The sequence below is a fragment of the Elephas maximus genome, chromosome 27, assembly GCF_024166365.1.
Source record: "Elephas maximus indicus isolate mEleMax1 chromosome 27, mEleMax1 primary haplotype, whole genome shotgun sequence".
NCBI lineage: Eukaryota > Metazoa > Chordata > Mammalia > Proboscidea > Elephantidae > Elephas > Elephas maximus.
Genome location: NC_064845.1, coordinates 22,700,793 through 22,727,809, shown reverse-complemented (window position 1 = coordinate 22,727,809; position 27,017 = coordinate 22,700,793). Strand labels below are relative to the sequence as shown.

General features: G+C 36.8%; 1 protein-coding gene across 1 annotated transcript in view; it reads right to left on the bottom strand.

The window, feature by feature from the left end:
• The window catches only part of TBC1D5 (TBC1 domain family member 5), a 446,909-nt gene that overhangs the window by 245,972 nt on the left and 173,920 nt on the right, over positions 1–27,017 (bottom strand). The window contains exons 8-11 of the mRNA XM_049870673.1: positions 12,065–12,167; positions 5,009–5,097; positions 3,405–3,455; positions 3,234–3,303 (exon numbers count right to left, since the gene is read on the bottom strand). Coding sequence (XP_049726630.1) covers positions 3,234–3,303; positions 3,405–3,455; positions 5,009–5,097; positions 12,065–12,167 — 313 coding nt within the window. The remainder of the gene's footprint in view (positions 1–3,233; positions 3,304–3,404; positions 3,456–5,008; positions 5,098–12,064; positions 12,168–27,017) is intronic.

The following is a 27,017-nucleotide window of genomic DNA, read 5'->3' as shown; positions in this document are numbered from 1 at the left end:
TCTGCAATGGAGGACCTTGTGTAGCTGAATACTAGCCAGAGTTGGATGGAAGCACTGTGCCCCGGTAATGTTTCAACAAATCATGTGGAAAACAGATCACTCTATCTATCTATAGCGCGACCATATATATAGGGTCCTGTATAAACATACTTCTATAGAAATACTATTACAGGCTTTGGAGAGCATTGATCCTAAAAGAACCTGTTAAAAAAAAGTTAATGAAATCACAAGATCAGTTTCTAATTTGAATACAGTGAGTTATCAGTGCCAATTTTTCAAATACTTGATAGGGATTCATGTATAAAAAGCAAAAAACCCAAACTCACTGCTGTAGAGTCAATTCCGACTCACAGTGATCCTACCAGGTGCTCCTTGGAAACTCTATGGGCCAGTTCTACTCTGTCCTATAGGGTCGCTATGAGTCAGAATCGACTTGACAGCACTGGGTTTTCTGGGTTAGTGATCCTACAGGACAGGATAGAGCAGCCCTACAGGGTTTCTGAGGCTGTAATCTTTATAGAAGCAGGCTGCCACATCTTTCTCCCATGAAGCAGTTGGTGGAGTTGAATCACTGACCTTCTGGTTGGCAGCCAAGACAGTCTACTAAAAACTACAGGCTTATATAAACTGTACTTTGAAAAGGGTTCCCCCTGTGCTCAGAATACTTAAAATAAAATCTCTTAAGAAATGCTCATGATCACTTAAACACTGTTAACCAGCTTAGCTTATCTAACAATAAAATCACAAAAGGAGATAAAGTTAATATAAAATATTCCCTTATCTCCAGGATTTCTTATAATAAAGAATGTTATTTGCATTTATCATATATGATCAAATGGGGCAGCTATGACCATCAGTACAACTACAAATTTTTTTTTTTTAACTATTTCTTTAATGTGCTACTCAAAGTGTGGTCTGCAGATCAGTGCCAGGCCACAAACTTGTTTGTTATAGGGACACAATGAGATAATGAGCTTGTGCCAGAATAGAAACCAACACACTGCTTCCTTTTTCAAGAAAGTCTTACTACGAAAAGACTGCCTGCTGAACTAAGCAGTGATATAGTTGACACTCAAAGAAACTAAAAGAAATGAATGGGGAAGATATAAATTTCTAGAACTTTAAAAAAAGGTGACAGACTTATGAAACAGAATAAAAAGGGAGGATGAAAAGTAACTCATTAGATATACTTTTAGGAATATGTTATTCATCGATATATACAAATAACATCAATGTTCAGAAGTCACATCTATGTGTTGCTTAATAAACGGAATGTCTTTGTGTTGTCTTAGCCACTTTCATAATCTTGACTCAGCAATATCAACGCCAACAAACAGGCAAACCTGACAAATGGTAACCCTCACATTTTAATCACGCAGGTTCTCAGATACTGTGAACCAGTCATAAAATATAAAACGGCTACTGAATGGCATGATCATGTTGGCTGCATTTAAATGTGTTCAGCCACTCTCTGCTCAAAATTTTGATGTTCACATGTAAGTCTATGACTTCATCAAATCACCTGCCAAGAACATAAAGACATTGTTTTAAAACACAGAGTAGTTTGTCACTTATGCATACAGCAGGTTTAACATCCAACAACTTCACACGTGGGATCTGTAACATGTTGATATATTGCTGAAGGACAACTTTATCACTGAAGCTAGGGGTCAGCAAACTTCCTCTGTAAAGAATCAGATAGTAAATATTTTAGGCGTGGCTGTGTTCCAATAAAACTTTATTTCTGGACATGGAAATTTGAATTTCATATAATTTTCACGTCATAACATATTTTTCTTCTTTTGTTTTTGTTCTTTCCCCCACCATTAAAAAATGGAAAAACCACTGTGAAAGCTGTACAGAAACAGACAGCAGGCCAGATTTGGCCTGCAAGCAAGAGTTCGCCAATCCCTGACCTAGGTCAAAGGCACGAATAGCATTCGTTACCCATTTCATTCTTTAACAGATGGATTGAAGTGACAGTGATATATGGGTTTCCAACCAGAATGCAATTAATTATACCAATATAAAGGAAATTACACCATACTGGACATTTAAGACTGGGTGGACATAATATACCAAATACTTCTAATAATAAGCCTAGCCAGAAGAATCTGCAATTTTTCAAAAACTGTGTAATAACAATGAAAAGGCAATGACCTCTAAGTTAGCATGTATGTTTGTTAAGAAGTATAGCTAATCTAGCACTTCGATTTCTTAGAAATATACCAGAAAACTGAAAAAATATGTTCCTACAAAACTTGTAAATGAGTGTACATAGCAGCAGTAATCATAACAGCCAAAAGGTGGAAACAGCCCAAATGTCTTATCAACTGATGAATGGAAAGACAAAACGTGTTATATCCATACAATGGAATGTATTTAGTCCTAAAAAGGAATTAAGTACTGATACCTCCTACAACATAAATGAACCTTGAAAACCATTATGCTAAATAAAAGAAGCCAGTCACAAAAGACCACATATTGTATGATTCTATCTATATGAACTATCCAGAAGAAACAAATCCACAGATACGGATACAGAAAGTAGATTAGTGTTGCCAGGGGCTGTGGGGAGAGGAAAATGGAGTGTGGGTTTGTTTGTTTTTTTCTGGGGTGATGAAAAGGTTTGGGAATTAGATGGTGATGACTGCACCATCTTGTGAATATACTAAAATCCACTGCATTGTATACTTTAACTGGATGAATTTTACGTACACAAGCTGTATCTCGACAATAGTGTAGCTAAAGTATGGATAAGAGAAAATAATGGTAAGCGGTATTGATGCTAAATGTGTGAATTCAACAGTGATGCTTTACTTTTCAAAGAGAAAACAATCCACTTGATACAGATTTCTCTACGCACTTCATTAACAATGTCCGTCAATGCACCAGCATAGCAATGAATCAAACAGGTAGGTGCACTTATCTATTGAAGTTCATAACAACCTTATAAGTAAGAATTAGACTTCATGGATAATATACACATACATTTAAAGGAAAGTTTCTAATTTGTTTAAATAAAATCTTTCATACTGTCATTGTATATACCTTCAAATATTATTAGAGAAATGGTTTACACGTTCAGTTCAATTTTACTCCATAGCATTTTTAGATTTCCATTTTTTGGTAATAGTAATAACAGTGGCTTTTACACTGATTATTTGTTATTACTTACTGAAATCATTTGTTTCCTCAAATATTTTAAAGGATGTGTACTCTTTAAGACTTACCTTTTGACTATCATGCTCAAAAGTGGAAAACCAAGGTTCAGCAGTTTCCATAAGTTGTGAGAACATCGCACTAGAAATCAGGAAGATGATATAATGCTGATGTTAACCTTTTATCAAAGTAAGGGAAGCGCAAAAGAATAAAACAGACAAAACAAAAGTCTTCATACTTACTAGGCATCATGTTCCAGATACTCAGGGTTCAAGAGAGTTTTCATTTCCTCACTTAAAAAAGCAATACAAGCAATCAAAATGTGTACTTTTTTAACTGAAAGGAATGCAGAGGGTGCCTTATTCTACACTCATAAGCAAACTTCCATACAATGTGTGAATAAAAAAAAATCAGCCTTCTGTAATAAAAAGAGTAACTCTATTAACAAATAAAACCCTTTCTTTCTTTAAAGATCGAAAACAAATTAGCTGCCTTGTTTATTCCACAATGAAATAACTCTAATTATTCCAAATAAAAAATACAGAACATTACAATATTCTTAAATATGCTTCGTCTAGAATAAATGATTACTCCAATCCATCACCTGTGCACTCCAAAACAACAAAAAAATTGTTATTGGTCAACTATGCAATATCAAGGTATTAACTTATTTTTTTTAATAGCTTCTATTTTTATTATATTTTAACAGCAACTAATCAGTGGCAGCACCTCTTAAAACTCTATTTTATGGTGTTGCTTTTACTTTTTTACAAATTGAAATAGCTGACGAAGTATGTCCAACTCATTTAAAAGCTATTTTCAGTCATTTATATTTTCATCTGAAGTACATACACCTGCATACACATTTTTTAAAGACAAAACTAGCTCAAGAAGAAGATTCTGATACTAACTTTATTCTTATCCTATTTTAGAAGTAACTGAAGCAAATGCAATTAAGATATGGTTACTATTGTTAATATCCAATAAACTCAGTAAAGTTATAAAAGCTCAAGGGACACTTGAAAATACTAATCTGTAATAGCAGACAAAAGCAAATTTAACAAAGGAAAAAAAAAATTTTTTTTTTCTAATATAAGCTCAGTAAAACGGACAGCTGTGTTTGGTTAATAAAGTCCCCCCGCCCCCCGCCCCGTCCCCAACACTCACACAGACATATTAGCCTGTGGATTACTCATGACAAAGTTTGACAATCCTAGAACTCGCCATTCCCAAAATGCTTCTTGGTTGCCTCTCTGGCCCATAAGTCAGTCAGTGTACCTTAAATTAGTACATGAATTCTAACAATTAGCCTAAGACAAATGCAATTACTAAAGTAAGTGCTGAACTAATAATAAATATGTTTCTTAAAAACACAAGTAGCCATTTTTGTTTACTTAGAGAATGGGGTTCTTTGTGGCACCGTTCCATTATTCACGAACTGAGCTGAGACAAACCTGGTGAGAAGTATCTCACAGAAGAGATCCTCATGCAGCTTGTAGTGAAAGAACGGGCCACTGGAGGACAGTATATATAAATATTATCAATCATTAGCACCTTTGCCAGTATGACAAAAATTCCCTCTCCTTCACCTATTAGTTATTTGTCTTCTCCTGGTACAGATAAATGATTCTTAGCAATATTTACAATTCCATATTTGCTCCATAGGGGAAGTAGGATTAAAACTATTAAGTCGAATTTACATTGGACCCTTCTAATCAGCCACGTTAAACACAACCACGTTTACAACTTACAAAAAGTTAGAAGTACCTTCAATTTAAAAGATTTTGGGGTAAAAACAGATTACAGCAGGGCTGAATGAAGAGACAGAGCTTGTATAAAAACTTGCCTGGGCTGTGCGGATTCACTAGCATGTAGAAAGGCTTGGTGGTCACAGTGGAGGATAAAGACAATAGGCGCTAACAGCTCATGCATGCCCTGAAAGGTAAGAGCAAGAGAAATGGGAGGCACGCATTTTGAGAGTCCATTAGTGGATATTACAAGCTCAGTTAGACATTTCTTCAACGTATGGTCACCCGCAACATTACCATATTATTTAGAAAAGCATAAAAATGGAAAGCTATAAAACAAGATTTTATCTGCTTTTAGAATTTGACTCCAATTCAACCACAGCACTTATTCTTATTTAAAACATGGAAAGCAGTTCTCTTTTAAGTAACACAACAAACAATAAATTGGCATGGTAGACAACCTTGCACCTGTCAGTTGCTTCAAGATCTGTACTCATAAATATGAATTTCACTTATGCAAATTATAATCATGCGCTACAGTGTAAAGATCTGCAGTAAGAAGGGCAACTAAGAACTGCAGACCGAAGGAAATTACACCCAATGTTTTCATTATATAATGGTTCGAAATTAGGATGTCTGTAGATTTAGGAAGAGCTGAAGTCAGCTAGCTGGAAACGCTGGCTAATAAAGGGAACAATCTTAAGCAGGTATGACAGAAAATAAATTTTTAAAAATACAATTTTTGACATGTTTAATCAGAAGACTACCATTAATTTTTTTCCCTGTCTACTTCAAGTGGGTTAATTATAAATTTATTTACTGATTTCACCAATATAATTTTCTTTTTCCTTATATTGGGTTTCACCTGTGGATTACATGAATAGGCACAGAAACAAAAGGTATAATATTAGTTACTAATCTATCGTTAAAAGGGTATTGTAAAAATCCATTATTTACCCATCACTGTGCAGAAATATTATTCCACATTAGTGACGTACCGTGTTAATTAAGATTCTTTTTCCTTAAGCATTAAAAGACATATCTGAACAACTTAAAAATAGATTATACTAATTTCTGCCTCTTAAAGTGAGTAAATTATCATTTTACTTTTGCTTAATAACTAAGGATGATCTTTTATAAAATGACAAGACAAAATATCACTTTTAGAGGAAATAAAAATAAAATACGGGAGCAGAGAAGGAGGAAATCTTTCCTGGTAGAATTAGAGAAGGCTTCTTGGGAGCAGGAAATTGAAGGAAAGGGCTACCCAGCCCTCTATTATGGCCCCATACTAATCTTAGGAATACAGCTGTCATCACAAAAATATGAAAGTAAACTCTAACAGAATTCATTTACAAGCTTTCACTAACCTTGAATGAGAAATAACTTAATAACATTTTTACAAAATAATTTATGATACATTGATAATTTAGTGTGATTTAGGACAAACTATTGCACATTGCTCAATCTTTTCTAGGTAACCATCTCCTCACTAGCCAAACCTTGAGAAGAATATCCCTTAGAAGAACAACGTAGACGCCCAGAAAAAATGGAATTAAGCATGTGTTGTCGTTGCTGTTAAGTTATCGAGTCAACCCTTGACTCATGGCTACCCCCCACGCACGACGCGACGGACTGTTGTGATGATAAGGTTTTTCATTGGCTAATTTTTGGAAGTAGAGCATCAGAGCTTTCTGAAGCAATGCTAAGTGTGCTTTACAAATCTTTATGAGGGGTTTAACCTCCTGCAATAATAAATAAGTCATTTCAATCAGAAAGTGTCATAATTTTAATGACCCAAGTAATAGCTATTTATTGTAGAAAACTACAAAAAAACTCACCTCCCCTCCAAAAAAAGAAAAAAAAAAAAAAAAAGGAAAGAGGGAGGGAGGGAGAGAGGAAGGGAAGAAAGGAACTATGGGTAAAACAAATAAATTAAAAACTCTAATAGATATCCTTGTGGTAAACTTTTTGCCTCTTTCTGATTATTTCCTTAGGATAATTCCCCTAAAAGTAGAATTTTTGAGTAAAAGGGTAAAACTATCTGATACATATAACTGAGCTGGCTTCCAGAAAGCATTCTCTCACTAGAGCATAAAAATTGCCTTCTCACCACATCCTCACCAATATGCATAGTGGTTTTTAAAAATCCTCTCAAATTTCACAGGTAAATTGTTTTAATTTCTTCAAATGCTAGCGAAACTAAACTAAAAAGTTTTATTGATCATTTTTTATTTAATGAGTTGCCCGTTTCCTCCTAATGAAGCGTTTTCTTTTTCCTGATGGTTTGTGATAGTCTTTCATCAATAAAGGATATTAACCTTTTCTTATTTTTGTTACAAATAATTTCCCAAATTTGTAATTTGCCTTTTAATTGTGACTCTAACGCACTGAAGTTGTATACCTTAAAAGAGTCAAAACAATAAATCATCTTCATGGTTTCTTTTTTGCTTTCATATCTAAAAAGACCTTCCTCATCTGAGATTAGGTAAGCGTATAATTTTTTTTTTTTTTTTTTCAGTTTAATCTTCACCTCCCAGTCCAGTAAAAAACTATCTGGTATTAAATTTTGCCATGAGGAATAAATATGTTTTTCTTTTTTCCTCCAAAAAAGTTAGAACTAACTTATTAAATAACACCATTTACTGAATAATCTATTTCTCCCAAGAGATGTAAAATAACATTTTTACCATAGTTTGGATATTTAGCATGTACTTTTTCTGGGCTTTTACGGCTACACCATTGGTTTGTATGCTCTTAACCAGAATGCTACTATTTTAATGATGTGAGCTTTAAAATGTTCTAATTTCTGGTAGTACAAATACTCAGTATTTTCAACTCTTTTTTGCAAGATTATTTTGCCTATTCTTACTCATTTTTCAGCCAGGTGAACTTCAGTACCATTTAGTTACATGAAATGCTAAACAAGACACTGTAATTTCTACTGGTTAACCCACTGCTACTGAGTCAATTCCAACTCACAGTGACCCTACAGAACAGAACAGCCCCACAGAGTTTCCAAGGAGCACCTGGTGGATTTGAACTGCCGACCTTTTGGCTAGTAGCTGTAACTCTTAACCACTACGCCACCAAATCCAACCAAACCCATTGCCGTCGAGTCAATTTCGACTCATATCAACCCTACAGGACGGAGAAGAACTGCTCCATAGAGTTTCCAAGGAATGCCTAGTGGACTCGAATTTGCTGACTTTTTGGTTAGCAGCCATAGCACTTAACTACTATGCCACCAGGGTTTCCAGTTTCTACTGGTATTGCATTAAAATATATAGATATACTTGAAGAGAACTGATATTTTTAAGAACACTGAATTTTCTAATCTAAAAATCTGTACAGGTGCATAGTTCTTATTGGATTTACTACTAGATTTTCTTGTTAGTGCTGGGATCTTTTGAATGGGTCTTTCCCTTAACATATTTTCTAATTATGGCTGGTTTATAAGAAAGGGCTCACATCTAAACGCATTTTCCCCACCTTCTTTAAATGTTCTCTTTCCTCTAGTTTCTGAGACACTACCCTCTCCAATCCTCCACTTGCTCATGCATCGTTCATCATTCCTTCATTCCAAAAACTATGTCTTAAATGCCTATGATGTGCTGGGCACAACAGACACAGAGGTGAATGTAACAGGCAAGTTCCTAATCTTTACGGAGCTTGCGGTCCAGGCAGGAAGACACATAAATAAATAAATAAATAAATAACAACTGTGAACTGCAGTAATGTGTGTGTATGTGTATACGTGTGTTACAGCGAGTGAGCAAAAAAGAGAGAGAGAGAGAGAGAGAGGCAGAGAGGAAATGAGACAGCTCGAAGTGTAAGCTTGGCATGGACAATGCAGCTCATCTCTTTTTAACCCAGCTCCTACTACAGGCTCAGCACATAGAATGTGCTCACAACATACTGACTGAGTGAATGGAACTATCTACCACTCAACCGGAAACCCTGGTGGGTCTGCAGTTCCATTTCACCAGGTGCTCCTTGGAAATCCTATGGGGCAGCTCTTCTCTGTCCTATGGGGTTGCTGAGTTGGAGTCGACCTGACTGATGGCAACTAGTTTTTTTTTTTTTTTTTTGGTTTTACTGGTACCACTCAATATACCAACACAGTGGTAAAAATCAAATATAAAAATCTTATTTCAATTTTTCAGATCAATAAGTAAAAGTACTCTGTATATAATGGAAATTAAGTGTCCTCTGAAGACTGCAGAATGGATAGTTAAAGCAATCTTTCAAAGTCCAGTTTTGACTTCTACCTAGAGATTTTTTTTTTTTCAAATAGACTTGAAAGAGATTATCGGTTCTGCTCTCATTTCTAAATTAGTAAAACCTGATCAATAAATACAAGTGACAAGTATATAGCTCTCTTTAAAGGCAAAGAAAAATATTCAGAATGAGTGATCATAAATTCAATATGTTGTGAATCTGACAAAGCACAATTAAAAAGTATATTGTCAATGTACTTCTCGGTTCTCAAAATATGTATTTTGCGTCCATCTACACTGTCAGCATTTATGCCTGCTTAAAGCCTTTATCCCTGCTGGATAGTTAGGAGTCACTGCACTCCAAACTTATGCCAGTTGAAAATAAAGGTAACGAAGTTTTCTTCATCAACAGCCTGTAGGCTCACAAAATTGAACCTGTTCTTTTATCTGCCTGTGTTCATTTAGCCCACCAAGCAGTCTTTATTAAAGCTGAGGCATCAGGCAGTCAAAGTTCATTAATACCATTTATATAATCTCTGCAGTTTCAATTAACTCAGCAAGACATTCTACTACATGATAACAGTCTCATTAATTCAATAAAATCCCATAACTATTAACAATATGGTCGATGTTAAACGGGGTGTCACCTAGTACAAAATAATAGCTTTAACAGCTTGTGATGGAACTCAAGGTTTTTTCTTAAATTTGATCCAGCTAAATATTCGGTCCTTTTACAGCCAGGTATTATTTCTCTGTAAAGAATCCTTAGGATTTAAACATGTACAGGGATAATTAAGTCTTTTTAAGTGATACACAGGAGAAAGTTAGTAATACTTTCTTATTGAATAACTGAATGACTTTGTCTAAATTATCAAGAATCTGATCTTCCATATTTCTGCCTAGTTGCCCACACAAATACAATGGCTCACATACATCACCAACAGTGGAGCTGTGCAGTTAACATTTTTGTTCCTTGTCAATGAAACTTCTTTCCATTATCATAAGATTTCCTTAATCTAGATTTTTCTTTCACTATAGGAACACAAGTGTATAAACTTGGGATCATTTTATTCTGATTTGACTCATTATTATCAAACCCTTTACTGCAAGGTATTTTCAAATATTTGAAAAGGGAGAGGAGATAAGGAGGAGATAAAACTTGACAAAGGCCAACACAATGAGGAGAGGAAAGTAGAAAAACAGGAAGAAACTTGGATCCTTGATGAATATTCTAAGCTACTAAATTAATGAATCCATTGGGCCCTCGTGGCACAGGGGTTAAAGTGGTCGACTGTGAACTGAAATGTCGGCTGTGGGGAACCACCAGTGGCTACACAGGAGAAAGATGTGGCAATCTGCTTCTGTAGAGATTTACAGCCTTAGAAACCCTGTGGGGTGACTCTGAGTCGGAATCAACTCAATGGCAGTGGGTCTGGTTCTTGGTTTTTGGTATCACTTTAAGATCTCATATACATATGCTTGGATCTGTTTTTAATCTGTTCCATGGATCTATTTGTTTATTTCCATGCTACTATCATATCACTTTGATCACAAAACCTTTATAGAAATTTTAATATCACCCTCTGTCATTCTTTGATGTGATGAAACCCATGTGAAATTGTTCACTACAGATTAGCAAGTAAGCACGAGTAAGCTCATGCTTACCTTGCTTACTGGCTTATCCACCCCTTAAAATGAGAATGCTGACACAGTGAAAATTGTAACCAATGTCATGGAACAATCTGTATAAAAATTGTTAAACGGGAACCTAATTTGCTGTATAAACTTTCATCTAAAACACAATAAATTTCTTTTTAAATTGTTTGCAATGGATTCTTGTTGGAATGGTAGTATGTTTTATATATTAACTTCAAAAGAATTAATACTTTTATTTAGTCTTCCCTCCCAAGAACACGCTATCATTTTCTACTTATTCGCTTCTTGCTTTCTATCCTTCAATAAAATTTATAGTTTTCTTCATATAGCTCCTGTACCGTTCTTGTTAAATTGATCGTTAGACATTTTATAGTTTTGGCTGCCATCATGAACTAGATACGTTTTTCCATTTCTAATTCTAAAAGTTTATTGTCAGCAAGTAATTAATATAAAAACATATTATTAATATAAAAATTAAGATAAAATTAGTCCCCTTGGGTGTTCTACGAATACAATTATAACGAATATATTATTTAGGATAACTGTACTCAGACTTGGTGTACTATCTTCAGATCTATTTTATTTCAAATTAAGTATGTTGCTCTCACTATACAGGCTTTTTTTAATATTAAAGTGAAGTTAGGTGGCCATCAATCAGACAATTTATGAATTCAGTTTAAAGTGCCACTTATATCCAACCACGTCTATTTTCCTTACCTATTAAGTAAACCATTTACATTTTAATGAAAATGTATAATCCAACAATCTGCTTTGCTTTAGCCACGTGATCAGTCAAATCACAGGATCACGAAGAAACTAAACATACATTTTGAAAAATTCTGTGAACTTCCCAGGACTTTCTGAAGTTCCATTACTGGCAAACTTTGAAGAGCCATGGGATACTTTATTTTTTACATGGCATTTCATGTATTTATAAATGCTGTACTTAGAAACAATATTTATACCTAGAACTCTAAAAAGTTTTATTACTAGATTGGCTTCAAAGAGGCTGTTTATAAACAAACTTCCAAGAGCTGAAAGAAAAGACTGAACAGCCTTACGGAAGACAGTTTGGTGGAATGCCTGATGATGAGGAGGACGCACATGTGCGTCAACGAGCTCACTCTTCGCGCCGCGCAGCAGACAGCAGGTCTGTGATCGCTTCACCGTGATGATACAACTCTGGACACAATACAGGCTACGTGACTGCGCCGTCACTTGTCAAGCTGTATCGGGAGTTTCGAGCCAACGGACGCCACCTGTACGGTATCTCATTACCTGTTTATAAAGCAACCGCTCGTTCTCTCTGGCGTAACAGAAAAGGACATCTGTAAGGATCTTTCTCACGTTTTCTTGTTGAAAAAACTGCATCTCAGGAAACCTGAAAAAAGAAAGCACCGGATTGAAAAAGACCAGCAGTTTCACATCCCATCCCCAAACTCTGTCTCCGAGAGGTGCCCAGGGGCTGCTCTAGTTTCGGCACAAGTCTGTATCGCACCCAACTTAGCCGCTGGCTGGGCTGCGTTTCCCTCACGTTACGGGGGAAAAGGGGAATGAGAGGAAATGATTACATCACAGAAGGAAATGACCACCTTCAAAAGCTGAACGTTCAAATGCCTTCATAAACTTAAAGCCACCAAAAGTTCAAAACACAACATTTTTTTGGCAAAATTAATTATTAGCCAGGTTTTTTTTGGATGGTTTCTTTTGTTTTAGCCCGTTTGATCCTCAGGACTATAATGTAATTTTGTAACTATCCGCTTTTTCAAGTAGTTATTATCATCTTCCTTTTTTTCTTAATGTGAACATCTAGTTTTAATTATTATACATGACAATACACTGTCAGCTGATTAAAATGTAGGCTTCAAACAGAACAAAAGTTAGTAATCACTGCTTAAATGCTGTCTGGATCAAAAACTCTACAAGTTCCTTTGAGGTAATGTTAAACAGAAAAAAAGCACAAAGTATCTGGTTGAAAGGAACTTAAATAACTGTTTATAATAGCCCGTACAGGCATATATAATTATAACAAGCCAAACAGCAAACACACAGCAATGCAACACACACAATGGCTACAGAAGGGAATGTCATGCAGCAATGAAGAGTCAACTTGGTTCAATAAGAGAAGATTTGAATAAAAATTTTAAGGAAAGGAGAAACAAGTAGTATCACTGGGAAAAGGAACCAAATCAGAAGGGAAGACATGAAGGCACAGAGGGCAATGAGTATTTCAAATGTGCAAGGTAGCATACTAATTAGTAATCACAAGGAAAAGAGAATTCCATGAAGTACAGCTGTCAGGTGGAAGCAGAAGAATGTGACAAGAAAAGGCAGGGCAAGTCTGGAAAGAGCTTTGAATGCTACATTCACAAGTAAGGAAAAACAACACAGTGACTCTCTGTTTTTGGACAGGGAGGTGAAAAAAAAATAGTATCCGATAAGTCTAAGAAGGAATAAAGGAGCCCTGGTGGTACAGTGGTTAAGCACTTAGATGCTAACCCAAAAGTTGGCAGTTCCAACCCACCAACCACTCCACAGGAGAAAGATGTGGCAGTCTACTTCCATAAAGATTCACAGCCTTGGAAACCTGATGGGGCAGTTCTGCTCCATTCTACAGGGCTACTATGAGCTGGAATTTGACTCAGTGGCCATGGGTTTGGTTTTGGTTTAAGGGGAAATAAGCCTGAAAGAGGAGAATTTAAAGGAAGGATATAAGAAGACATTATAACAGAGTGAACGGGGGGTGGGGGGGTGGGGGGGATCACAGATGTGAGTAGAAAAGCCTGTGTTCAAATTCAAGTTACCTAATTTTTTTTTTTTAATTTCTAGCTGTACAACTTTGAGCAAATGATTACTTAACTACCTCATCTCTAAGGAAGGGTAATAACCCTACTGATCAAGATGAGATGATGTAAAAGCAGCAACAACCGTGCTTGGAAGTGGTAGATGCTCAGTATCAGACATTGATATTAGACTTTGGATATTGGTACTTTATGTTTTGAGGATATGAATTAGAACTGTGGCTTTGGAACTACAAAACACGAGGAGAAGAGGTGAGAGACTGAAGAGGAAGCCTACCTAGAGCATGCAAGCACAGGGCAATATCAAAACAGAAACAAACTCCTTACTGAGTCTTTTAAAGCACAGTAATGGTTGCTTTACTTCTTAGTATCAAGGTTTACTGCCTCCTATGTCTGGAGGAGACCTTGGTCTGTTCTCTGTTTCATTCTGAACCTTCTCTGGCTCCCTGTCAGAGTTATAACTCTCTCTCCAGCCCAAGATGGGTTCCTGGGTGAACTATGCCAGTGGCTGGTGGAGTAACCCTTTTCTGGTCCTGATTTTTAAAATAATGTAAGGCCTATCTTCCTCTGTTTTTTTTTGACTTTTGCTTGAAATTGTGTTTGGTGTGGTATTGTTCCAGATATAAATCTTTGATCTTTTCTGTAGCAGCAAGTAGGTTCCTCTTTTGAGGGGCCAGTAGTAAACAATTCCAAGATCTGAGCAAGGTTACCTCACATATCTGTAAACTTCAATGTGATGACCTTCAGACAGTCCCTACCCAGGCCTGGGAGCTGAAGTAGGGGTGGCACAAGTGACCACAGCTCTAAAATAAGAGAAAAATTAGCCTGGAGGTAGACTCAGAGCAAGCATAACAGATCATAGAAGCAAAAGCATTTCCAGAACGATGTCAAATGCAGTGAAGAAAAGAAACACAAAACTTTTTAAATGACCTATTTGGACCAAAGAAAGTTGCTAAAGTCATTAGAAAGTCAAATGTTCCAAAGTAAAGTGATCAGGATGAAAGACAGGCAAGTAGTTAATAAAATAAATTGCCATAGAGAAATTTCTTGGGAAAACAGCCATCAAGGTAGAAATAGAATACTTTTGAGAGGTGAAATTTTCTCCCCTTCTTCCTCATACTATAACTTAAATCTAGCCCTGTTGTTAAGTAGGCTTCACCCCTCAACATTTGGACCACTTATCTTAATGATTTTGTGTGTCCCTTGTGTTAACTACTCTTCAGGAACTTTCTATGGATGCTGGCTCAACCAAATTCTTTGTAGCTGTTGTGATATGAACAGATTATGGGAGGAAGTACTAAAAACTGCTATATTCACTTTGCCAACAAATATCTGTGAACTATATAGTAAGAGTTTAATATCTAACTTCTGAAAATGTAAATTATATTCCATGCCAATTCATGGTGGCATTTAATGCATGCTAACCGCTTGTAAGATTAAAAACTGAGATCTACAGGAATTAAGTTGCAGGTAGATAATTTAAATTATCCACTTTTAGCAAATACCCAATCAGCTGAAAATGCATATGAGGCTGGCTTGTGTAGCTGTACGATGGCACACCCACTACGATTCCGCTCTACAACGCCGAAGTGCCGCTTTGTGAAGGTTCATGATACCCTCTTTTTTTTAGAAAAGTACAATTTGGCCTCTAAATTCTGATGAAGAATCCACAGCATCAATAACTAGGGTAGAAAGACATAGAGAAGTTCTAAAAAAAGAAATAACAATTTACGCTACTTCAGAAGTTGAAAAAAGTGAAGTTCAGAGAAGATTTGTTTGAGTTGAAAGTGTGTTTGAAGATGATATGAGGTGATTAACAACAAGGAAACTGAAGCACAAAGTATGAATAACACTCCCAATACATCTGGGTAGCTAGGAGAGCGGCAATACTTTCCATGCTGCTTCTCTAAGCAGTTATAAATGAGTCAGTGAAATGCTGTTCTTGTCGTTAGGTGTCTTTGGGTCAGCTCCCGACTCATGGTGACCCCATGGATATGGGAGAGAAACACTGACTACTCCTGCCTCATCCCCATGATCAGCTAAAAATTAAGACCGTTGTGATCCCCGGGGGCGTTCACTGGCTGATTTTTCGAAGTAGATTGCCAGGCCTTTCTTCCTAGTCTGTCTTAGCCTGGGAGCTCCACTGAAACATGTTCAGCATCAAAGCAACACACAAGCCTCCGCTTATAGACGGGTGGTGGCTGTGCACGAGGTGGCTCGGTCAGGAACCAACCCTGGGTCTCCTACATGGAGAGGCAGTGGCGGGCAGTGAAGTCCGCTTAGGTAAAATTCTATCAGCTTAGCGTTACATAGAAGAACCTAGGTTATACGGTTGATAAATATACCTGAACGATAACAAATCTCTTATAACAAATACTTGGTTGTCACATTATCAGGCTTCAAACCAGAAGACACTGTATCTCTAGGAATCAGGAGTAAGAGGGGGAAAAGTCTAGTAAGTAGTATTTCTAGGAGTAGTAACAATCAGTTTTCAATGGTATGCTTCGGTTTCAGGAGAGCCTCCCTGCCATCCAGTATGCTTCTAGAGTTTTTTTTTACCCCATGCCAGTTGATGTTTGGTGTCGATTCACGACAGGTAAAGTTATTTGAACATCAGTCAACGCTGAATACGGAGACAAGCCAGATTCATCAATTGTTAAGGTTTTGAAAAATCAGTATTATCTCTACAGTCATCAGCAAGAACGACTGAAATGGTAGTAACTTTAGGAAAGATGAGGTAGATAAAAAAATTAGAATGAAAATGTAGACATGCGTGACTCACTCAAGCCAAAACACCTCATAGGAAAGTAAATGGGGAAAAAAAAATCACACTATACAGGGACTGAAGATAAATTTGGTTATTGCCAGAAAATAAAAGTTCAAAAGAAGTTAATTGCATTTGGCCAGAAAATGAAAATGGAAATGGGAAATAGGTAAAGGTAAAACTCTGAAAATAGAAATGAACAGTATTAAAGTATTCCTTAATGAAATCCACTCTAAGATGGTCTAGAATTATCACTTGATGGAAAAAAAAGTGGTATTTCAGCTCTAGCTTTATTGGTCCATATTTAAAATATAGCAGTTCTCTCTCAAAATATCTTAAGGAACTTAGATTTTGACAAATTTTATGCAGTGCAAAACAATACCAAGAAATATCAAAGAAGTCTGGTCAATGAGTTTTACTTTCCATCTTAAAATAAAACAAAAATGGTAGAGGATATAAATTTCATTATAATTTTTAAAAATCTTTCATTATGGGAAATTCAAACATTTATAAATAACACCAAATCCCAATCTATCCATTACTCAGCTTCATTACCAATCAATTCTTGTTTTATATAAAGCCCCCTACCCACTTGCCCCACATGTTGCAGTACTTTGAAGCAAATCCCAGACATCACTACATTTATAAATATTACATTATGTATCTCTGAAAGACAACCAACCAGTTCCCATCAAGTCAACTCAGACTCATGATGACCCCTTTTGTGTCAGAGTAGAACTGTGTTCCACAGGGTTTCCACTGGCTGATTTTTTTGGAAGTAGATTGCCAGGCCTTTCTTTTGAGATGTCTCTGGGTGGACTCAAACCTCCAACCTTTTGATTAGCAGCTCAGCATGTTACCTGTTTGCACTACCTAATGAAGATGGATTAAAAACCATAGTACCAGTATGAAGCTACTAACAAAACCATAACCCCTTAATTTCAACAAATATCCAGTCAATGTTCAAATTTTTCTGAATTGTCTAAATTTGTCTTGTTTGTTCAAATCAAGATCTAAGAGTGTCTATACAATGCAAATTGTTCACATCTCTTAAAAAAAACTCTTTTACTCTATGTATGTGTCCTCCTTCCCTTTCTCTCTTTTCTTACAGTGCATTTGTTAAAGAAATCAGATTCTTTAGTTTGTAGAAAATTTCCACATTCTGGATTTTACTTATTGTACTTCCACTGTGTTATTTAACATGTTCCTTTCCTCCTATATTTCCTATAATACGTAGGTAGATTGAAAGACTTTGTTAGATTCAGGTCAATTTTTTGACAAGATTCTTCATTCGTGGTATGATGGTTTTAGAACATGTCTACAAATTCTTTGACACTCCTAATTCCCCTTCCTTTGAATATAGGCTGGGCTTAGTGACTAGTTTCTCATGAATAAAAAAATGTGGTACAAGTGATGTTGCAATACAGCTTTTGACTTGCTGTCTCTCTGGACATATCTCGGAACCCAGCCACCATGCTGTGAGAAAGCCATGCAGCTACATGGAAAGGCCATGTGTAGGTGTTCCCGCCACGGCCCAGAGGTTTTGGCCCACAACCAGTATCAACAGTGAGACACGTGACTGAGCAAGCCTTTAGATGACTCTAGTCCCCGGTCTGCAAGCTACCCCAGCTGACACCACACGGTACACAGCTGTCCTGCATCACCTACACAAGTTGCAGATTCATCACCAAAATCAACTCTCTTGTTTGAAGCTTTGAGGTGGCTTGCAATGCAGCAGTAACTGAAACAGTTTGTATTGTGTACTTCCATCAGGAGGCACATAATGTTTGTTAGCTTCTGTTTCTGTGATACCAGCAACCATTGACGATCATTGCATTGATCTATTAGTTCATTAAAATCAAAACCAAACCCACTGCCGTCAAGTCGATTCTGACTCACAGCGACCCTACAGGACAGGGTAGAACTGCCCCATAGGGTTTCCAAGGCTGTAATCTTTATGGAAGCAGATTGCCACATCTTTCTCCTGCAGAGCGGCTGGTGGGTTCGAACTGCTAACCTTTTGGTTAGCAGCCAAGTGCTTAACCACTGAGCCAACAGGGCTCCTTTTTTTAAATTCATTAAAGATGGTAAAATGCTAATAGTATTACGTTCCTTCTTCCTTTAAACGTTTTATATACAGAAAAGCTTTCCTTCATCAATGATTTGGTTATCCTGAGATAAAGTTCACCACAATTAAAAAAAAAAAAAAAAACCTGTTGATTTCTATTACATTTGGTTCATGCATACTTGCTGCAGACACTTGATTACACCAAGATCTATAAATGACAGGATAACCACTAATTCTGTCAAAAAACTAGTTATGACAACCAGACTATTCTGATCGCTTTTTGCTTATCTTCTCACAGGAATGCAATGTGTGGAAACGAATCCAGAAGCGATGGATGAAAGGGAACTAAACACTGACTTTAGAGCACCAATAACCAGGGACTCAGGTGCCTGATGGGAGTCAGCTGGAACGACATTCAACAGGGCAAGATCTGGCATAATACAGACAGACAGACAGTAGAGGCAAGCCTGGAAACCACCTAGGCTGCCTGTAATGAAGAGTTTCTCAGACAACAAAGAGACAAAAGGAATATTTCCCAGGCAAGAAAAGGGTTAAGAAAAAAAAAAAATTATATATATATATATGAAATGATAAAGGGCTTTGTCACTGCATTTAGTACATAATTAGGCAATTAGAAGTATTAAAACAGACAAAGCACTGGGCCCAGATGAATTACTGAAGATGCAAGTATTCAATAAGATGCCCCAAGGGACAACAGACAGCCCTTGGTGAGGGTTTATGATCACGCGGTAGGACAGAGAAGCATAGTGGACTTGAAGGAACAATAACTGATACTATGTCCATACTTCAAAACCAGAAAATCAAAACAAGCACTTGCCCAAAATTTAAAACGAGCAAATGGAAACTCCCTAGAATATTATTAAATACCAAAATAACTATAACTCCTCACTGTGGCTTATTATTTTATTAAAGGAAAACTGCCAAGAGAGGAATGATTTGCTCAGAATGAAAGCAGGTCCACTAAATTCCTTTTCTTCCTGTGCTCCCTATCTTGGTTGATGATTTCACCATTCTTCCTGTTCAACGAATGCTGTTTTCTTTTCTTTCCAGGCACATAGCTGGATTTAATTCCCCAGCTTCCTTTTCAGCTAGCTGTGGTCATGTGACTGCGTGATAGCCAATGGACTGAGAGCAGAGGAGTGACCACAAAATGACCCAGTTAGGCTCCTACACCTATCTCCCCTTCCAGATGGGAAGAATGGAAAAGATCATCAGGGTAACCTGGGAAGCTGCATGTAGACTGTGGTGGTTTTAAAACTATGTCTGCAAATAATTTAACATACCTCCCTTCTGAGGTTATGGCATAAAAATGGTATAGCTTCTACCTAGCTCCCTTTCTCTCTTGGATCTCCTGTTCTGGGGGAGGACACTTACGCAGTACCATGGAAAGATCCATGCGGACATGAACCAGTGTGGAACCTCCAGCCCTAGTCAAGCCTTCAGATAACTGTAGGTGCAGTTGATACCTGACTGCAACCTCATGAGAGATACCCAAGTCAGAACCTCCCAACTAAGCTGCTCCTAAATTATTTTTTTTTAATTTTGCTAGTTACTTTTTCTTCTTTTTATTGTGATTGAGGTGAAAGTTGACAGAGCAAATTAGTTTTTCATTAACCAGTTAACATACAAATTGTTTTGGGACATTGGTTGCCAAGCCCGCAATGGGTCCACACTCTCCCCTTCTCCACCCCGGGTTTCCTGTTTCATCTGTTCCTTCCTGCTTTCTCTTTGCTTTTAGGCTGGCGTGCCCATTAGTCTCGTATATGTGATTGAATTACGAAGCATTTCCTCACATGTGTTATAGTTGGCCCCATAGACCTGTCTAATCTTTGGCTGAAGGGTGAACCTCAAGAGTGACTTCAGTACTGAGTTAAAAGGGTGTCCAGGGGCCATACTCTCAGGGTTTCTCCAGTCTCTGTCAGACCAGCAAGGCTGGCCTTTGTGTGTGTGTGTGAATTTGAATTTTGCTCTACCTTTTTTTCCCGCTCTGACTAGGACCCTCTATTGTGATCCCTGCCAGACCAGTTGGTGGTGGTAACTGGGCATCATCTAGTCATTCGCTGCCCCCAAATTTCTGATCCACAGCAACTATGAAATAATAAATTACTATTGTTCCAAGCCACTAAGTTTTAGATTGACTTATTATGCACCAATAGATAACTAATACAAGTTTTGATAACCGAAATTGGAGTGCTGTTAAAAAATTCTAAACTTGCGGTGGAAGTGTCTATGGGGCTGGAAAGAAGCTGGAGGACACTGAAGAGACCATTAGTGAAAGACTAAAGAGTAAAGAAGACACTTAGCAAAAGACAGACAGCTCATAAGGAGGCTGCCAGTAAACCGTTAAATGAAAGTGAGGAAAGAAATATCGGAAAACGGAGGAAAGGGGTCTCTTACTACATAGAGGTGGAAAGTTTGGCAACATTCTGCTAATGAAATATACAAAAAGTACCTAGTGAACTAGGTGATCTAGCTAACAATATATCTAGGCAGAGTGTTGAAGGTGCAACCTGGTTTATTCTTGCTACTTATAGTAGAATGAAAGCGGAGAAAAACAAAAGAAAGACTTGTTAAACATAAAGATGCCAGGACTTGCTGGGTTTGAAAATAAAACCTTTTCTCATTCCCAGCCTCTCCAGCCAGCAAACAGCACTAACATTAAGACACTGCTTCTGGGCAAAGGTTAAATGGAGGATATGGTCAGGAAAGTAAGGTCCAAAGATGAAACCAATGGTGTGACTGTAAAACCCTTGTTAAGGTCGCTGAAAAATCTAAGATGATGCTCCAGGTAACCCTTCAGTCAGACAAAAAGCCCTGGAAAAACTCACAGAGCATGTCTCACAGAGCTCTACAGGCAAAGGTCAGGGATGCTGCTAAGCATGCTACCTACGCAACCCTCCAAAACAAAGAATTAACTGTCCCAAAATATCAGTCCTCCTGAGGTTGAGAAGCCCTGCGTTAAGCTATATGAACCAACAGAGCAAAAATATTACCTACTTATTCAGTCCCTGTCTCTGAGTAAGATTTCAGACACATGCCTTATTTCTGTTTCCACCCCGTTTGCTTCACAGAGTGCTTTGCACATAGTAGGTACTCAATAAATGCCTGTTTTTGTTAAACTGAAGCGTTAAATGTAGGCAAAGAAGATTAACATAAAATATATGTTAATATAATATATGGAGTCCCAGGTACCATTTCTACTTCAGCCATTAACAAGTTATATTTCTTACTTGAGTGATATTATTTTTGAGCTTCAGCTTTCCATTTTTCAAAAACAAAAAAATTTGACTAGATAACTGCCCATGACACAGATGACTATTATGGGTGCCAGGTACTGGGCAATATAAAGACACAAAACTTAAGAACTAACCATCAAGAAAATCTAGTAGAGAAAACAGACATTTAAGAGAAATACCAAAGGACACATGGTAGGGAACAGGCCCGTGAGGCTGGAGTTTCAGTAGGCGGTGTCTGCCACCATCTAAGTAGATGCTTACATCTAAGCTTCTTTCTAGTTCTTCAATGCCGAGTCACATAACAAGTCTTCTACTCAACTGTCCCCCCCTCCCCAATCTTAATCTTTCTTCTCATACCATAAAGGTCAAAAACTGAAAAAAATATATATAAGTAGATAGAAATACATGCATATTTTAAGTGCAAGACTTTTCCATAACCAGCAATATAGATTTAATTTGCATTTTTCAACAATTAAGATGCAATTTAAAAGTAATTCAAAGCATTTACCCTTACCAAAGGAGGTTCAATAGCAAATTGGCTTGAATGTTCTTAAAAGACTGCCTAACACTACTGAACAGGAAACAGTCCCTCCTGGGAATATTTCCAGAGAGGATACTACTCTACCACTCACCCAACTTTACTTTTTAACCTTCTCATGTCCTTACAAGAACCCACAGCTATAAATAGTGCTAAAACAAACAAAACAAACAACCAGTTTATTTAAAATGAAAATGATCTCAAAAGCAAAAACTTTCCTGTTCATCAGCTGGAGGTGATATAACCGCCAGGCCACACGCTGCTGCTCCCTAATGCCAAAGATTAGGCGCGTCGAGAAGCCAACTGAAGCGCTACAGCCGATGCTCTGCACCAAACGCACCTATATTTTCACTCCAATACTGAAAAATTGTTTTTAGTTAAAAAAAAATTTCATAAATTGGAAAAAATGTCTGGTAAGGATTTATACGCTTAAATGGAGCGGAAATTGGCAAAATACACTTTAAAACAGGAGCAGTATAGGATACACACACACACACACACATATATGCAACCGTAACTAAATATTTTGTTTTTACCCTAAATGTTGTCAAATGAGGAAGGACTATAGGCCATTTGACAGAAGAATTGTTTCTTGTATTCCTGAAAATCTGTTTTTCTCCCTCTTTAATATTTAAGAAACACACACAGGTTGCCGACACTCTTAGAGAGCGGCTTGTGTTGTAGTTTTCACTTTCTCGGCTGTGAACAAGTGCATATGTGAGGGCTGGTCGTGCATGTACAAGCATGTACTTTGTCTGCATTAAACGAAATCACAACACAACACCGAGGAGATCCACTCACTCGTGTGTGCCTGTAGTCCACCTCGAAGAGACTGAAAATATAAATACAAGCTGCTATTTTGGTGTGATCACGCGAATACGGCAGCTTGTGTGTGTTTTTTCTTTTTTTTTCCCTTTAACATTTTAACACTGGGCAGATTGTCTGCATTAACACACAGCAAAATCAATTCTGCTATGAAATTGCCTGTAAGATCTTTTTCCCTGAGGAATTTCTTTTTTATTTAAATAAAAAAATGGGCTTAGAGGAAGCTTTGTAAAACATATGCACATTTCGGACACCTTAAATTTTTTGAAGTGTGAAAATCAACATGGGACCAGAGTACTGGTGGTATCCCTCCCAAAGCAGGGACTACAGGCAAGATAGCCTTTAAGTGAAAAAAACAAAACAAAACAAAACAAAAACAACAATTCTGTAAAGCTACTTTTGTATATCTTTAGTATAGAAAAATATTTCAAAAATAGTCTAATTTCCAGTCGCATACTACAATGTAACATGGTAACTACATTTGACTAAAAACTTAAGACTTATATACTATAAAAATCCATGGAGGTTTATCAAAAACAGAGAAAGGAAACAAAAGCAAATATTTAACACAGACCATTTATAAATGTTCAATACGAATTAAAAAATGTACATATTCGTATCTTATACTCTTCAAAAACATACCAACAATGAATTGTCTACAACACTATCCAACAAAGCTTTCTGTAGTGATGAAAATCTTCTATATACGAGTTGTCCAAAAAGGCCGCCATTAGCACTTGAAATGTGGCTACTGTTAATGAAGAACTGAATTTTAAATTTTATTTAATTTTAATTAAATTTAAATAGTCAAGTGTGTGGTAGCTAACAAACTGGAAAACATTAATTTTAGAGATTATTAATGAATCCACAAAATACCAGGTGACAAGCCAAAAAAAAAAAAGTTGAGGACAAAAAGTTTGATTAAATAACTACATGAGATTACATCTGAGGCTTGGCCTGTATGTAAAGTATAAGTAAAAGGAAGCATTACAATGAGGAAGTTGCATCTTTAAAAATGTAACCGTATCATGGATATTCAAGCAGGAAAGACACTAACTGATAAATGAGCTGCCGGAAGTGTTAACTACAGTGACTAGAAACACAAGAGACCAAAAATCGACGATGATGATGAGCAATAAGCAATCAGACAAACTTTTAAATATAGTCAAAGTTACAATGATAAAAGTTTAAGTTAAAGAATTTTAATAATTTTATTTGAGTAAGAGAGAACATTTGAAGAAGAAATGAGACTGTTTGGCAATAGCTTATGAATATGTTAATCTGCAAATGATGTTATAGACACTGTATATATATTTAGACTAGACCTTGATAGACCAAATAACAGACTTCTTTGGCATCTAATATGGAAATGATATTTTAAGCTGAACTCATTATTTCTCATCATTTTAAATAATACTGCATTTCATTTAACTTTAAAGGCTTTGACACATGACAAAAATGGTTCGGAATGGACAATTTGAGTTCTGTATTAGAAATGCTGTAAATTAGAAGCTCCTTATTTACCTCCAAATTATCAATTTTTTTTTCAGTAATAAAAAGGCAATAGTAACAACCTCATTAGGCTGAGATAAGGAGCAATTAATTGAAACAAATGGAAAATCCATTGAGGCAAAAAAGGGTTAGTGGAATAAAAGAATATTAAAATTAGTTGAAACGGGAGTTAATATTTAATACAGCAACATATCCAAATCAAATAAATTTAATAACAACGGCAACAACAAAGCTTATGAGATCAAATTATCTCATTTAAACTCAGACTAGAAGGTTGATAACAGTATATTTTTTAAGTGTGCTTATGCCTCTAAAGATGGAAAAGATGCTGGAGATTGTTGTTACTAAAATTGAACAACACTGATCGTCTGTACTAAGGCTGACAATAAGCATTTTTAAGCATCAACTCCGCACCACGCAGTGAGGCAAAAATGAGGCTGAGTCCATGCCCTCCAGGGGCTTACTATCAGGTCTGGCGGATGAGACCTACGCTAACACCAGAGCTCTTACAGAAACTGTTTCTATTATGGCACCAGTGATACTGCGTCGCAAACTAATTTCTGTTTTTTTTATTAGACTTTGAGCTTCTTAAGGGTCCATGTCATATTTATCTTGGCCTCTCCAGTGCCTGGCAACCTGCAGGCAAAGACTATTTCCAAATGCAAAGGATGGAAAACACTTCGCGGACATGGTAGTATAAACTTAGGCCTTGAGGGATGAGCTGTCAGGAATTCAACAGGGAGCAGTGGAGGGAAGAAGCATTCCAGCAGAGGAGAGTAAAAGCAAGGCATGGAAAAGGGGAAGCACAAAACCTGTTCAGGAAATAATGCCAGAAGCTCTGCTCTAAAGGCATCTGTGTGTGTGCTCGGAAGGCTGGGTAAGCCCATTCTTTTGCAGGGCATGGGGACTCATAGAAGGTTTGGGATTAAGCAAGTGACGTGATTAGGACTGTGATTTGTGAAGAGTGATGAGGCTGTAACACATGGATGGACTGGAAGAGAAAGATACTAGACCCAAAGAGAGCAATTAAAGAAGAGTCACTAGATAACAAATAAAAGGACCTGAAGTACAGCAGTAAAAATGGAATAGAGCCAATGAATGTGAGAAAATTACATATAATGTCCTATCAATTCGTATTTAAGGAGTCTGGGTGGAGTTAACGGGTTTGAGATTGGCAGTTAACTAACCAAAAGGTTGGCAGTTCAGACCCACCCAGCAGCTGTGTGGAAGAAGAGGCCTGGCAATCTGGGTTGCTCCTAAGTTAACTGAATAATTCAAGCTAACCAAAATGATCTCATACCTTCCATTTTCTCCCCTCCCCACCCCATTACCACTGCCAGTTATCTATGGTTTTATTGTACCCTGAACCCATGATTCTTCTGAATTATTTTCATTTTAAAATAGAAAATTTCACTTTTTAAATATGCAGTATAGCCTTAACAAGAGTCCATGTCATCTGATTACTCAGTGTTAGGGACTGGAAAGAGATAAATGTCAGAGAGCCAGAGACCTTGGCATTGTAAGAGTACTACTAACAATACTAAGGAGATGAACTAGGAATGGAGCAGACAGGCAAAGCTACAGAAGGACTTGGAGGAAGCCACCCGACACCTATGACGCTCATGCACCAGGCTCATTCCCAGAGCCCAGTGATTAAACCGTATTTACTAACATTCAAATAACGATTTACTGTTCAAAGTCCAAACATATCTAATTTAGGCCCTATAATAATCCTGTGAAGTACTTACTGTTATCCCCAATTTACAGGAAGAAGAAACTGAAGGGGAAAGATGTTGAAAGTAATCTGCCAAAGATCATGGCATATATTAACTAGAATTCATCCTGGAATCTTCTGACGCAAATTCCATGTACTTCCTACTATATGATAGGAGCCCTGGTGGCATAGTGGTTAAGAGCTTGGCTGCTAACCAAAAGGATTGCAGTTCAAATCCACCACCCACTCCTTGGAAATCCTACGGTGGCAGTTCTACTCTGTCCTATAGGGTCTGTATGACTTGGAATCAATTCAATGGCCTAAAAAGATGAGGTCTAATGTGTAAAATTTATGGACATTAACTAAGTGTTAAACAAGAAACTACTCTTAATCACATGGTAAACACGGAGGAGACTGAGAGAAGAGGTTGTCTGAAAACCTAAATGGCTTCAAGAGCAAGAGAAATAGGAGTGTAAGAATAACAGTTATCATTTATAAATTAATTTGACCAGAAAGGAATTCAAATGTAGAAAGAAAAGATAATTTTTTCTAGCAATACCAATATAATGACTACACAACATAACTTTAATCAGAAAATAAAGGCAGATGACTTCTAATAATCATTAGAAATTGATAAACCTATTAAAATGTTATTTTAAGAGGATCAGTGTTTTAGTAATTTATTTTGAAAAAGGGAACACAAAAATATGTATTTTAAGAATAGAAAATAATACTTATTATCAAAATTAAGC